At 43.2% G+C, this 13,207-nt stretch overlaps 1 protein-coding gene across 5 annotated transcripts in view; it reads left to right on the forward strand.

Moving 5' to 3' along the window:
* The window catches only part of iqsec1b (IQ motif and Sec7 domain ArfGEF 1b), a 122,370-nt gene that overhangs the window by 95,878 nt on the left and 13,285 nt on the right, over positions 1-13,207 (forward strand). For all 5 annotated transcript variants that reach the window (XM_077547947.1, XM_077547955.1, XM_077547985.1 and 2 more), the window contains 8 exons: positions 5,602-5,881; positions 6,574-7,835; positions 7,991-8,152; positions 8,622-8,744; positions 9,015-9,181; positions 11,984-12,123; positions 12,902-12,931; positions 13,049-13,174. In XM_077547947.1, the coding sequence (XP_077404073.1) occupies positions 5,602-5,881; positions 6,574-7,835; positions 7,991-8,152; positions 8,622-8,744; positions 9,015-9,181; positions 11,984-12,123; positions 12,902-12,931; positions 13,049-13,174 (2,290 nt within the window). The remainder of the gene's footprint in view (positions 1-5,601; positions 5,882-6,573; positions 7,836-7,990; positions 8,153-8,621; positions 8,745-9,014; positions 9,182-11,983; positions 12,124-12,901; positions 12,932-13,048; positions 13,175-13,207) is intronic.

Genomic DNA, 13,207 nt, shown 5'->3' on the forward strand with positions numbered 1-13,207 from the left:
TAAATGTTAGCATTTTTTTAAACATGGCTGTTTTGGCAAACTAAAAATGAGTTACTAGTTTTCTTTGAAGCAGACATATCAGTAAAATTTAGCTTCATGGTGCTTTACACAATGTTTACATGTATTTGTCCATGTTAGCGTTATAGTAGGACTCAAAAGTATATTTGTATTCGAGTTAATTTTGCAAACAATTATCGACTGACTTATCGGTTATTTATATCGGTTGAAAATAGCATTATCGTGCATCCCTACATGGAAGCTTTCACACAGGCCAACTATCGCTTGTTTGGAAAACAACAGTTGTTTACTTTCAAACTCGGCTTTTGGCAAACGTGAGTGATGTCATGAATGCTGTGATTGTGGCAACCTCATACTGCGGCCAATGGAGATTTCAGTCTTGGTGCTCTCTTCATTTACTAACAGCTTCAAACATTTGCAACAACAGGGAATACAACTCTGTACCTCCTGAATGCAAAGTGCCAATGTGAAGGGAGCTAATGGTGTATTTGATTGGAGAATATCGCTGGTGTCGGGCTGAAACCTTGCACCTCCAAAATAGTCTCTTCAGGAGACCTCAAAAACGGCAAGTGGTTAACATAGTAAGCCATTTTCAACAATTTTGATTGGTCAAGAATTTGTAAAAATAACACCCACACGTTTAGACTTTTTATTATGGTTATGGTTTCTGTACAGCCTTTTGTTACAGCTGTGGCTGTTGAGAAAGTGTTAAATAAGTTAGTATAAGTTGAGTTGAGTGTATGCAGCCTTGTTTACATCGGTTGAAAGAAAGCTGTAGTCCAGGGCGTCCGATGAGCTTTTCCAAAGTCCAAATTAAAACACTTCCCAGTCAAATGTTATCTTTGAGTGTGTGGTACATTAGTGGCATACTTTTATTTTGAAGTTTTTCCACTGATAATGCCCAAGTGTTGTTGAGCAGACCTGGAGGGTTCGGTTGGGCTACTTGAAATATACAGAAATAATGAGTTGGTCATTTGAAGAAGGAAGAATCGTAAGTATGTTTTTGGAAACAGAGTGGGAGGTTTGTGCAATATGTGGTCAGATTTTTAAGAGGCATTTTTTTGCTGGTCGACCTGAGGCACATTCAACTTTAGAGGTTCCAGTGTAGGTAGATCTGTTAATTTCAGAAAAAACGTCTGGGGGAACTTGTGCACATATGCCATTTTGGAGGCATTGCTATTTTGGAAGAAATTGCTCAGGAAAACTGTTGATCAGCACACCAAGTTTAAAACATAGTTGCTACTTATGTTAGTCATTTAATGTTAAACATCTGCTTATGTCCTTAGTCAAGTACATTGCACTTATTAAAGCCAGACTAGCGTGTGGGTTTTACAGTTGTACATCTTACAATAAGATGAAACGGTCCTTCAAAGCGTTTGATGTGGGGGACAGTCGCATGCAGACGTACAACCGGGGAGGCTGGATGACAGTTTGTGATTTGTAGAGGCAGCAAGCCTCACAGCTTTTGAACCCAAAAGTTTTATGATGAAAATCCCACTGAGCGACTGTCAGGCTGTTGGTTGGAGCAGCATCCCAGTCGCTATGCCAAATGGCAACGGGCTCATTTTATAGCATTTGCAGAATAATCCGTTAACCCAACTGTTGGCAGGCCAGCCAGTTGGGTACTACACTACTAGTCCTGGTGGCTAGCATGTTGTTGTGTGGTCCCTCGAACTTCCACCTGAGGAATTCATTCCCCTCAATGCGCGCTTGTGAAGGCTGCTGCTTGCATCTGTATTTATGAGCTCTCTGCAGAGCACGAACATCTGCTTTTATTGTCTTTGGAACACACGTCGTCTGTGCGTGTGCGTCAAGAATTGTGATGCCAAATCATGGAAAAAGGTCTTGGGTGAATAGACAGATGAAGAAGGCAGGGGGGCCTGGATTATATTTGTATACTATATGCTGCTTTTGGGTTATTACTCATACTTGACTTTAAACCCGAGTCATTTTGTGCTCCCTCCAGGAAAGCATGATGCACTTCATTAGCAACCCTTACTGATGCCATTGAAATGTGCAGTTTTTGACAAGACGGAAATCGTAATGCTTGGCCATTTACACCATTTTTGTGATTCTTTAAACTGAGAGAGAAAAAAGGGCTGGTATAGGGTTCGTTTTCACACAAGTGTTTCCAGAATGCAATTATCGCTGTAAATGAATACCAATCGGCCAGGCGACATTTTATCAGGCTATTGAAGGATATTTAGTTGAGTAGTCAAGTGGGGAGTTCAACTGATTGAACCCTCAGCTTCTTCATTTGAGAGGCAGCAGCTCGCTCACACTTCCTCTGTAGCGGCAGCCTGCTCTTCATTAACCTTCCTCAATTCCCAGACCTCCTGTAGATGTGACTCGCTTTTCCGGGATGGAGGAATGTTTCTCCCTCAGGTCCGACTGAGGGAATGAGCTGAGGCCTGGGCAGGGGTTTTTTGAGCGGGGGGGAAAAAACTGCCCTCCCATTTCCCTCAATCCCGTGGCTGCAAATCACTGCCAGCTGAGCTGCTTATCCATGCCGACATCAGAGCTGGAGCTTCTGGTGAATACAAGCCAGCCGAGAGAAGCACGCCATTGGGTGGCTATCTCTTGCCATTCCTTGGCGGAAGGAGACGTCACATTTTTCTCATATTTTTATGTTGGTTTACGTGTTCCAATAGTTTTCCAAAGCATAGCACAAGCTGCAGTCTCTGGAATAGTGCCCTGCTCCTTTACTGCTATCCCCCCCCCCCCCCCCCCGCCCTTCAACATCCCATTCACTCCAATGCAAGCTCATTGCGAGCTGAATGCGTTTCCATTTTTTTTCTCAGTTTTTCACCACTAGTAGCAGCTGACCTCATAGACTAGCAGGCTCTTTAGTCTCCACCCCCCAGCACAAAATGGAAAGATGCTTGGTGGCATGTTAGCAGAAAGAACACAAAAAAGCCATTTTCACCATTTTCAGTATTCTCAATCTAAAATTTTGAATAATTTGTAAAACCCACCAACTCACATTAATATTACTACACTAGGCGAACAACGTCTTTAGCTTTTGACCATGTTTTTGTCTCTAGTTGTTAATTGAATGAAGCATACAATGATAAATGCAAATATGCTTATATGAAAGACCATCATAGGGAATGTGTTTATACATGCCAAAAATATTTTAAAAGCAATCGGCCACCTTCATCTTATTTTTGACTTGTTTAGAAGCCAGTGTTTTGAACTGTATCCATCCATCAACTAACTTGACAGTAAATTTGGAATTATAGAGCCAGGGAGCAAATTGTTCTTTGCTGAGACATTTATTTGAATGACTCCATATTAAACAGCTATGCAAAACCTGTTAACCCACATCACCAAGAGTATAGAACAAAAGATTGAATATTTACAAACGAGATGTAGACTACACATAGTGTTCCCTCGTCCCCTAATCTTCCCTATCATTGTTACAATATGTAGGTCAGTAACAGTAGTCTAGGTCAGTAATCAATTCCTAATGAATACATGAAATCAGAAATTACCAGAGGCTGCACTCTGGTACTGCAGTATCACGGAAGGTGTGTATGGATGGTAGCACTGCACTTGACAGATGGCTGGGGAGTCGTCCCCCCCCCCCCCCACTGCTGATTATAAAAATGACTGTAGTATTGCACTCGTTTTTGTTGTTGCAGCTGTATTAAAGCCGTTGTTTACTTTGTGTGCTAGTGCTGCACTCCAATTTCACATGTACCTGCTAGCAAGAGGCTAATCCCTGATGAGATCATCTCCATCCGTGACACTTATGTAGAAAAATGAATGCGTGTGATACGTAACAACATATCATCTCTTTATATATTTAAAAACACACATCACTGTTCTTGGAACTGTACTATATGTTTTCCTGTTGCTGAATGTGAAAATCACTTTCAACCACATGCACATCCTTTGTTGGTTGAATGTTACATTCAGACCAACTGTGAGGTGAGCGTTCTTCCTGTATTATGCTCTTATTCTGAAAGACAAAGCGTTTCACTTCCAGTAATGGAAGTTGGCACCCTTCCCGTCATTGTCAGTCCATCATTTTTCAAGCCGAATTGTAATAATGGTCAGGCCATTGTCATTTTCACCATACTTCCATCATCACTTTTCACCACTATTTTAGGACCGACAGACAAAGGTGTCATTACTTCCTGCCTGTCAGTCCGTCAATCATCAACAAAACGGGTGTAGGTCAGTGATGGACTGAGAGGTCTGTTGGTACTTGAGCCTGTTAGTGACAATTACACAAGTGAATACAGTTTTGGATGAGGCCATATTGGCCTGTCAATTAGGCTTGTGCGTGCAAGCCTCACATATACAGCACAATGAATGGGCTGGTCATGTGCGTACTGATCTGTGAAAACAGAGAAGTGAAATGTGGCTTGAGGCCATAATACATGACAACGTCCGATCACGTCTGAACTTAATAATTCCAGTTTTTACGCATTTAGAGTAATCTTTTTAAGTCACCTTTTCATAGTTAAGAAAAGGAAAAATGCTGCCTGAGATTGCAAGGTCTAATTTAGTTGTTGCTGAGCTGCTTATTGTTCAACTAATACAAATGTTGGTTCAAATTCTGAATGACTTATCTGCCAACCTGTTTGAATTCCGGTTCCACTATGCCTGGAGGGTGAGACGTTTTATCCTTTCAACTACTACTCTGCACGAATAGATAACATTGTGTATGGACATTTTGTAGTTTTCTGGGCCACACTCTGTTGTGCAGCAAGGTTGCCACAGAATTGGTGTCTTTGACAGCAAGCTGTTGTAGTGGCATGTTGCAGTCAGGCTGACTAATAAAGGAAGTGGATTGTGTACACGGTGTGGGTGTGTCAAAGCTCAAACACATTTGCTTACCAATGAACAGGGAACACTCTGTAGCATGCAGCAGAAGAATTGTGAGGTGTAGCTGCTCAGGACACGACATATCAGCCTGCAGAAGTCCTATTTGCTCTGCCGTTGTATATGCAAGTGGACTTTGAGACAAGTGCCTCAACAGTGTGACGTGACTCCGGCAAACATCATGCAACTCCCTGTGGTCTCTGATTGGCCCTTTGGGTGGCAATAAGGCGAAGTTTCCTGGAGAAGTATTTGTACTCTGAACTTGGCTCGGCTGAAAGAATGGTGGACAAGATATGGAGGAAGAGTTGGCACTTTATAGAAAATCGAATGTCCTTTCGCAATAAACAGTCGCCTTGTTCAGCTGAGTGCAAGAGTGAGTGAGTAACCACTTGTTTTTCTTCACATTATTTCGAACACGGCCAGTGAGCTTGTCAGGTGACTGTATCTTTGGTTTTAGTTTGATTGCTTCTGTGACATTGATGCTGATGTTAGTGGTTGTTTTCTTTCTGTGATGTAAAATTTAACTGTGTGCCTATTTCTGTCTTTCTCCCATTTACAATCTGAATCCTACTTGTACTTAGTCATTATTGTCAATGAGAAGCTTAAGGAAGTTACATACTGTACTTTTTTTAATGTCATAACACTTAAAGGCAATCACTCCCTTCATCTATCCAGCTGATACTTTTTAAAGCTTATAGATGTTTGAATGTTGTTGATTAAAGTCTCCCCATCTTTTTTTTCTGGTTGCAGTGTGGAAGGGGACGGACGGTCTAATGAGAGCGGCCCTTCCCTGGATGCAGGAGCAGGTTATGGGTCGGGCCCGGTGACACACGGGTCGGCCATCAGCCCTGACCGTTTTGATAGCTCCCTCTACAGCCACGGGGTTCAACCTGGGCCTCAGAGACCCCGTCGGCCGAAGCTCCAGCACTCACAGTCCATCCTTCGGAAGCAGGCGGAGGAGGAGGCCATCAAGCGCTCACGCTCACTCTCGGAGAGCTATGAGCTCTCTGCTGACCTCCAGGATAAACAGGTATTCATCAGTTGAAAATGACATCATAGAGTAGTGGTTCTTAACCTAGGTTCGATCGAACCCTAGGGGTTCGGTGAGTCAGTCTCAGGAGTTCGGCACAGTTCAACACACGCCAAACTCAAGTGATTCCTGATGATACACCCTGCTTGGTCATCATTAGCTGCAGGTGATCACGCTACATTGCTTGGCCTGCTCAGTGGTTGACTTGTGACTGTTGTGATGATTCAACTGTATAACGGAACATATGGTATTCCACAAGGTTAAATCCTGGAGCCTCTGCTGTTTTCATTGTGTCTGCTCTATAAATATAGAGTTGAGTTGAGTGGTGGGAATCAGCATCCTAACTGCATGATTGGCAATGCCAAGTTGAGCAATTCTAGTCCAGCACAGCTAGCTATCTAGCAAAAGTAAAGGAACACTTTCTTAAGATGTATGGAGATGAGGAATACAAGAACACAACGCCTTCTGACTTCAAGGTGAAGAGAGACAGATTCGATGAAAAGGCAAATCTCCCTGTTCATTTTGTTCAGCAGTAAACCCTATACCTAGGTTTTGGAAAAAAAAGTGAGTGTTTCAATCAAGAAGAGGGTCAGTACCACCAAGAAGGCTAAGAACCACTGTCATAGAGCATCCATACCAAAGACGCAGTAGACTATCTTTGGCCCAATTTCACTGTTGTATTTTCCCTCCAGGTGGAGATGCTCGAGCGCAAATATGGCGGTCGATTCATAACTCGGCATGCGGCTCGCACGATCCAAACTGCCTTCCGCCAGTATCAGATGAACAAGAATTTTGAACGTCTCCGAAGCTCCATGTCTGAGAACCGCATGTCCAGGCGCATTGTTCTGTCCAACATGAGGATGCAGTTGTCGTTTGAGGGTGCAGAGAAAGTGCACAGCTCCTACTTTGAAGGCAGACAGGTGTCCATGACGGAGGATGGCGCCCCACTGTCCATGTTGCAGTCTGAATGTGGGGATATACAGGTCCACCAGCAGGCAAATATGGGGTCTCATCCACCCCCACAGGGTGATCTGACAGATGCCATCACGGAACTAGAGGACGCCTTCTCCAGGCAGGTCAAATCCCTGGCCGAGTCGATAGATGACGCACTGAACTGTCGCAGCCTTCAGGGGGACGAAGGTCCCGACCCTGAGGTGGAGAGGGAGGTTCCCTATAAGGTGAAGTCCCACCGCAGGGCAACTGGACACATCCACGATGACTCCATGGCATCTTATAGTGATGTCACTCTTTTCATTGACGAGGATGACATGTCGCCTCCCATTGCTCTGTCGAGGTCGGGAGAGCAGCCCCCCGGCACGGAATCCGACATGCGCTTGCGGTCAGTTAACTCCTCCCAGGACTACTGGCCTATTGACCCTAAAGATGAGGGTCGTGACACGGACACAAGCTGCCGCAGCACGCCTTCTCTGGAGTGCCAAGAGCAGCGTCTGAGAATGGACCACCTCCCATTGTTGACTATAGAACCTCCTAGCGACAGCTCGGCGGAGTTAAGCGATCGCTCCGAACGGGGCTCAGTCAAAAGGCCGGCTGTGTACGAGCAGCACGGCCATATTGTGACATCGTCCCAGGCAAGCCCCAAACATATTTCCCATGGACCTCCGCCACGGGCGCCGTCCCGTGATGAGGACGCCCCACTACGTCACCGCCATCGCCAGCTGGAGAGCCACCTAGCTATCAATGGCTCAGCTAATCGTCAGAGCAAGTCGGAGTCTGACTTTTCGGATGGGGACAACGACAGCATCAACAGCACATCCAACTCCAACGACACCATCAACTGCAGCTCCGAGTCCTCGTCGAGGGACAGCCTGCGAGAGCAGACGCTCAGCAAGCAGACCTACCACAAAGAGACCCGCAACAGCTGGGATTCGCCCATCTTCAGCAACGATGTGATTCGCAAGCGACATTACCGCATCGGCTTGAATCTCTTCAACAAGTAAGAACTAGGCACAAGACAATGATTTGCATGTAATATGGCTACACCATATTTTGCAGGAAGCACATTTCTTTCATTTTGACAACTACCTGCTGTGCTTTTGAATGGATTTCACGTATTAATATATACATATATATTCTCTGCATATTTATCAGGAAGCCAGAGAAGGGCATCCAATATTTGACCGAGAGAGGCTTCATCCCTGACACACCGGTCGGTGTGGCTCACTTCTTGCTGCAAAGGAAAGGCCTGAGCCGGCAGATGATCGGAGAGTTCCTAGGAAATAGACAGAAACAGTTCAACAGGGATGTTTTGGAGTGAGTATGTCACATGACACTGTGAAAGCATTGAGTAGTATCTACACAATACAATTTATCCATTTACCTAGCACAGCAGACATACAGTATATTAGAATACTAATGTTGTACATTGGTTCAATAAAAACATATGTACATATGCATGTATTTTTCTCATATTTAAAATGACATTTTGTCATACTTCTGATTTGTTATAAATCTTCTCAAAATCAAAAGATGAGGCGCATCATTGCTTCACTTAAGTTCAAGTGGCGGTCAAAAAAAAATCTTGTGATTTCTGTAACTAATTGATTGAAGCCTGCCAGTCATGCAATTGTGACCTTCTCTTTTGCAAACATTACATTGTTTTGCAGGACATGTAATGTGATAAAAGTTATAGTTATATGAGACTGGTATGTTTCCTCTGTGTTGTGTGCATAACCTTGTATATTTTGTGCTCTATCTCTCCGTATGTGTGTGTGCTGTGCAGCTGTGTGGTAGATGAAATGGACTTCCAGAGCATGGAGCTGGATGAAGCCCTCAGGAAATTTCAGAACCACATCCGTGTCCAGGGAGAGGCCCAGAAGGTGGAGCGACTCATCGAAGCCTTCAGGTGCACTGACACGCACACTTTTATAAGACCGCGGCACAGCACTCATGCTCACAATATAATGTGGATTAGCTTGATTGTGATGTAAAACCACACAGCTCACTAAAGTGTTATTACCATTGTCACTGGTGTTCCTCCACAAAGGTATTGATACAAACAAGGAACCAACATACTTCCTATTTTCTTGAAGCAATATTGAGTACATTTCCTCACTATTCACATCATTTCCCCCTGCATTAAGTAATCTCATACCGTGTCATGTCATCTCTCCAGCCAGCGCTACTGCATCTGCAACCCTACAGTGGTGCGGCAGTTTCGGAACCCTGACACCATTTTCATCCTGGCCTTTGCCATCATCCTCCTCAACACAGACATGTACAGCCCCAACGTCAAACCTGAGAGGAAGATGAAGCTGGAGGATTTCATCAAGAATTTAAGAGGTAAAAAAAAGAAACATTTGTGCAAGAATCGGAATTTACTGAAAGGTACAACAAGCAAAACATGCAGGGCAAGAGATCTTTGTTTGGCCTCCATCTACTTAATCCTTGCCAGTTGCCAGTAATCTACAGGCCGCACGCATCTTTCTTGAGATTTTTCAAGATCACAATACAATAGGAGTTTTTTTAGATTTTACTTTTTTTTTTAAATAAAATCCAGAAAAAAATCTTTGGATTTAAAAATAAAATGAAGCAACATGACCCAGGTGCCCTTTCACCAATGTTTAATAATTTAGGGAGTGGTTCTATGTCAAAGCAGGAGACCTACTGATGCTTGAGGAACCTGGGTAGCACCCTATAATGTAATAATTTCCTGAAAATGTAGTAGTATGTAGTAATTTCTGAATTATAAACCGCTACTTTTTTCACTTGCATTCGACCCTGCGGCTAATACAAAGGTGCGGCTTATCCATCAGATCACAAGGGGGCGCACTATAAAGGAACCGCATGAGCATCAGGCAGAGCACAACAAACCAAATGAGCCCAAATACAGTAAGAAAGACAGAACGAGAGCGAGACAATTTGCGCCCTCATGAAAGAGAAAGTAGCGGGAACCACCGGTGCGGTAACATTAAAAATACCTGCGGCTTTAAGTCTGGTGCGGCTTATATGTATAACAAACTTGAGTATTCCCCAAATTTAGCTAGCGCCGCTTATAGTCAGGTGCGCCTTATAGTCCAGAAATTACTGTAATGCCTGAAAATGGAATTGAAGAAAATATTTCACACACACCTGACTCTCTGCCGCGACTATAAGTAGTACAATTTGTCTATACTCTATAGAATTGTTCTACTTGTAAGTACACCTCTGAAGAGGAGCTAATACTCCTTGCACACACTCTGACAATGAGTGCCACCTACTGTTCTGGATGTGCAATTACATTTTATTAGCAAAAGAAAAGAAAAAAGTATCATACTGTGCCCCGTCAGAAAGGCCTGCCCCATTTGAGAAGGACCAACTAATCAAAAAGTAATATTGTAATAATTTTACCAGTAATATAATTAAAAAATTCTGACTAATATAAACTCATTCACGCGCGGCCATTTTCACTGAAGCAATCCCCTTCACTCACGGCTGTTTTACTGGATTTTGGACTGATTTTGCAAGGTCCACGTTATTATTGTGTTGCTAAAAACATGGAACCTACCAAAAGAAAGATTAGAATCTCTTCTTTCATCAGGAAAAAATATATTTTTTTATCTGTTTCCGTTTCGCTGCAATTAGCATTAGAATATAGCTAAGTTTCCTCATTATTCACAAATCTGTTTAAAACACTGGGGAAAAGAGCTTTTTTGCAACATTGCCCTGGCTGATCTTTTATACTCTGTTGCCACCTGCTGGCCTTTTTTTGTAATAACTACCATTGCTTTAAGCGACCTCTTCAGGTCAAAGCCTTCTGTATGCTCTAGCATAAAAAAAAAACATAGAAAACGTATAAATTAGTTTTTGGGACCACATCATTTTTTTTTTTAAATAACGTGTTTATACATTTTTGGGAGCAAATGAGTTAAAATAACATGAAAATGCAATACCTTATTACATTATTAAATAATTCCAACACTGACCTCCATTTAAATCAGACAGTGTTAAAAATACACTTTGGGGGCTGAAATCAACTCTGAAACATTTAACACCAAAATTGGACAAATGTCTTAGTGTCAGTCTTAGTTTCTCAAATCTGTTTTACATTAATTAATATTTATTAGTTTATTATTATTTATGAATTTATATTTATTAATATTTATATTAGTTACAATACATTTATCCAAGCGGAGGAGTTCAAGTATCTTGGGGTCATGTTCACGAGTGGGGGAAGGTTGGAGCGGGAGATCGACAGGCGGATCGGTGCAGCGTCTGCAGTGATGCGGACTCTGTATCGGTCCGTAGTGGTAAAGAAGGAACTGAGCTGAAAGGCAAACATCTCGATTTACCGGTTGATCTACGTTCCTGCCCTCACCTATGGTCACGAGCTGTGGGTCGTGACCGAAAGAACAAGATCCCGGATACAAGCGGCTTGAAATGAGTTTCCTCCGCAGGGTAGCCGAGCTCTCCCTTAGAGATAGGTTGAGAAGCTCGGTCATCCGGGAGGGACTCAGTGTCGAGCCGCTACTCCTCCGCGTTGAGAGGAACCAGTTGAGGTGGCTCAATCATCTGGTTCGGATGCCTCCTGGACAACTCCCTGGGGAGGTGTTCCGGGCATATCCCACCAGCAGGAAACCCTGGGGACGACCCAGGACACGTTGGAGAGACTGTCTCTCGGCTGGCCTGGGAACGCCTTGGGATCCCGTCGGAGGAGCTGGCTGAAGTGGCTGGGGAGAGGGAAGTCTGGGCTTCCCTGCTAAAGATGCTGCCCCCGCGACCCGACCCCGGATAAGCTGTAGATGAGGGATGGATGGATGTTTTACATTAAAAAAATGAAATATCCCAAATAAAGTAAAAAAGTATTACATTATTGGTAAAAATGTTATTAAGATATTGGTCAGGATTTTTTATTGTTGGTAAAGTTATTACATTATTGGGGTTTATTTTGATGGAATTATGTGCAAAATGTTTTACAATTGTGGGAAATTATTACATTATAGAGAGCTACAATCTGTGTTTTCAAGGTTTTGTGATTAAATTTCGTGACTCATGCACTGACAAAATCCTCCCAATAAAATGTCCAGTTCCTCCAGGCAGCAAATATCAATTATTCCAATTCATTCATAATTCCATCTCTTATTGATTGGTTTGTTTGTGTATCAGGTGTGGATGACGGTGAGGATATACCCAGAGAGACTTTGGTTGGAATCTATGAGAGGATCCGCAAGCGAGAACTGAAGACCAATGAAGACCATGTGTCGCAGGTCCAGAAGGTTGAGAAGCTCATTGTCGGGAAGAAACCAGTAAGTAGCGTCTTCAAGTTTGTCAGTTCAAGACACAGACAGGTTAGGTTAACGATGAGTCAGCTAATCTTGTAGAATCACTTTAATGGTTATTCTAAAATTTTCCCTGAATTGAAATACATTTTTTCATCAAAGTAGGTATGCAAAAAAAGGTAATAATGCCACCTTTCACACCTTTAGACCCACAGCCCTCCAGAGATATCACCCGGTGCTTTTGTCCAATTAAAACCTGTGCACATTATCATCTGTACCTCAGGGAGAGAGCCGTTTTAAATTGTAAAAGACTGCCGTGCCAACTGACTCACCAGCCGGTTGTCATTTCGTTTTTGTGCTTTAATGATCAAAGTTTCAGCCCCCAGGTTGCATTTCCAAATGATTGTGTAGACGATGGTGTCTCCAGCATGCAACAGTGTAAATAAATAATGCCGCCTCTAGGAGAGCTTTGTCTTCTACTGAGTACTTGCTTTCCAGTGGGATGAAATCAGCTGCACCACTAACGACTGGATGAGCTCAAACTAATCGCTCATCGCACTTGGTGGCGGGATTGTCCCAAAAGCACACTACGCTTTCGAAAATGCTAATACAATAATATGATAGTCATCAAATGCCGCATGCTGAGTACATTTTCTGGGGGTCGTTTAGTTTCGTGTCCACCATCCTCGCACGCTCCCTCGTGTCCTTCCGCTAACAGTGCAAAGCAGTGAGTTTTAGAAATGGGCATAAGCAGATTATGTTTTGATGCTATTAACCTTTTTTTGGGGGGGCTTTGCTTTTTTAGATCGGATCACTCCATCATGGCCTGGGATGTGTAAGTTATCCGAACCCAATCTATACTACTACTATTGATCTCATATTTAGTTATTCATCCTATTTGACTACAGTGACCACTGTGGTGTACTGATCTGTTTGTTTTTCTTACCGGAAGGTTCTATCGCTGCCTCATCGCCGCTTGGTGTGTTACTGCCGCCTCTTTGAAGTGCCAGATCCAAACAAGCTCCAAAAACTGGGCCTGCATCAGCGGGAGATCTTTCTGTTCAATGACCTACTTGTGGTAAATTTCCCCCTCATCCCTTTTCCAATTTCC

Source organism: Vanacampus margaritifer, chromosome 1 (genome assembly GCF_051991255.1).
Source record: "Vanacampus margaritifer isolate UIUO_Vmar chromosome 1, RoL_Vmar_1.0, whole genome shotgun sequence".
In the NCBI taxonomy this organism is placed as follows: Eukaryota; Metazoa; Chordata; class Actinopteri; order Syngnathiformes; family Syngnathidae; genus Vanacampus; species Vanacampus margaritifer.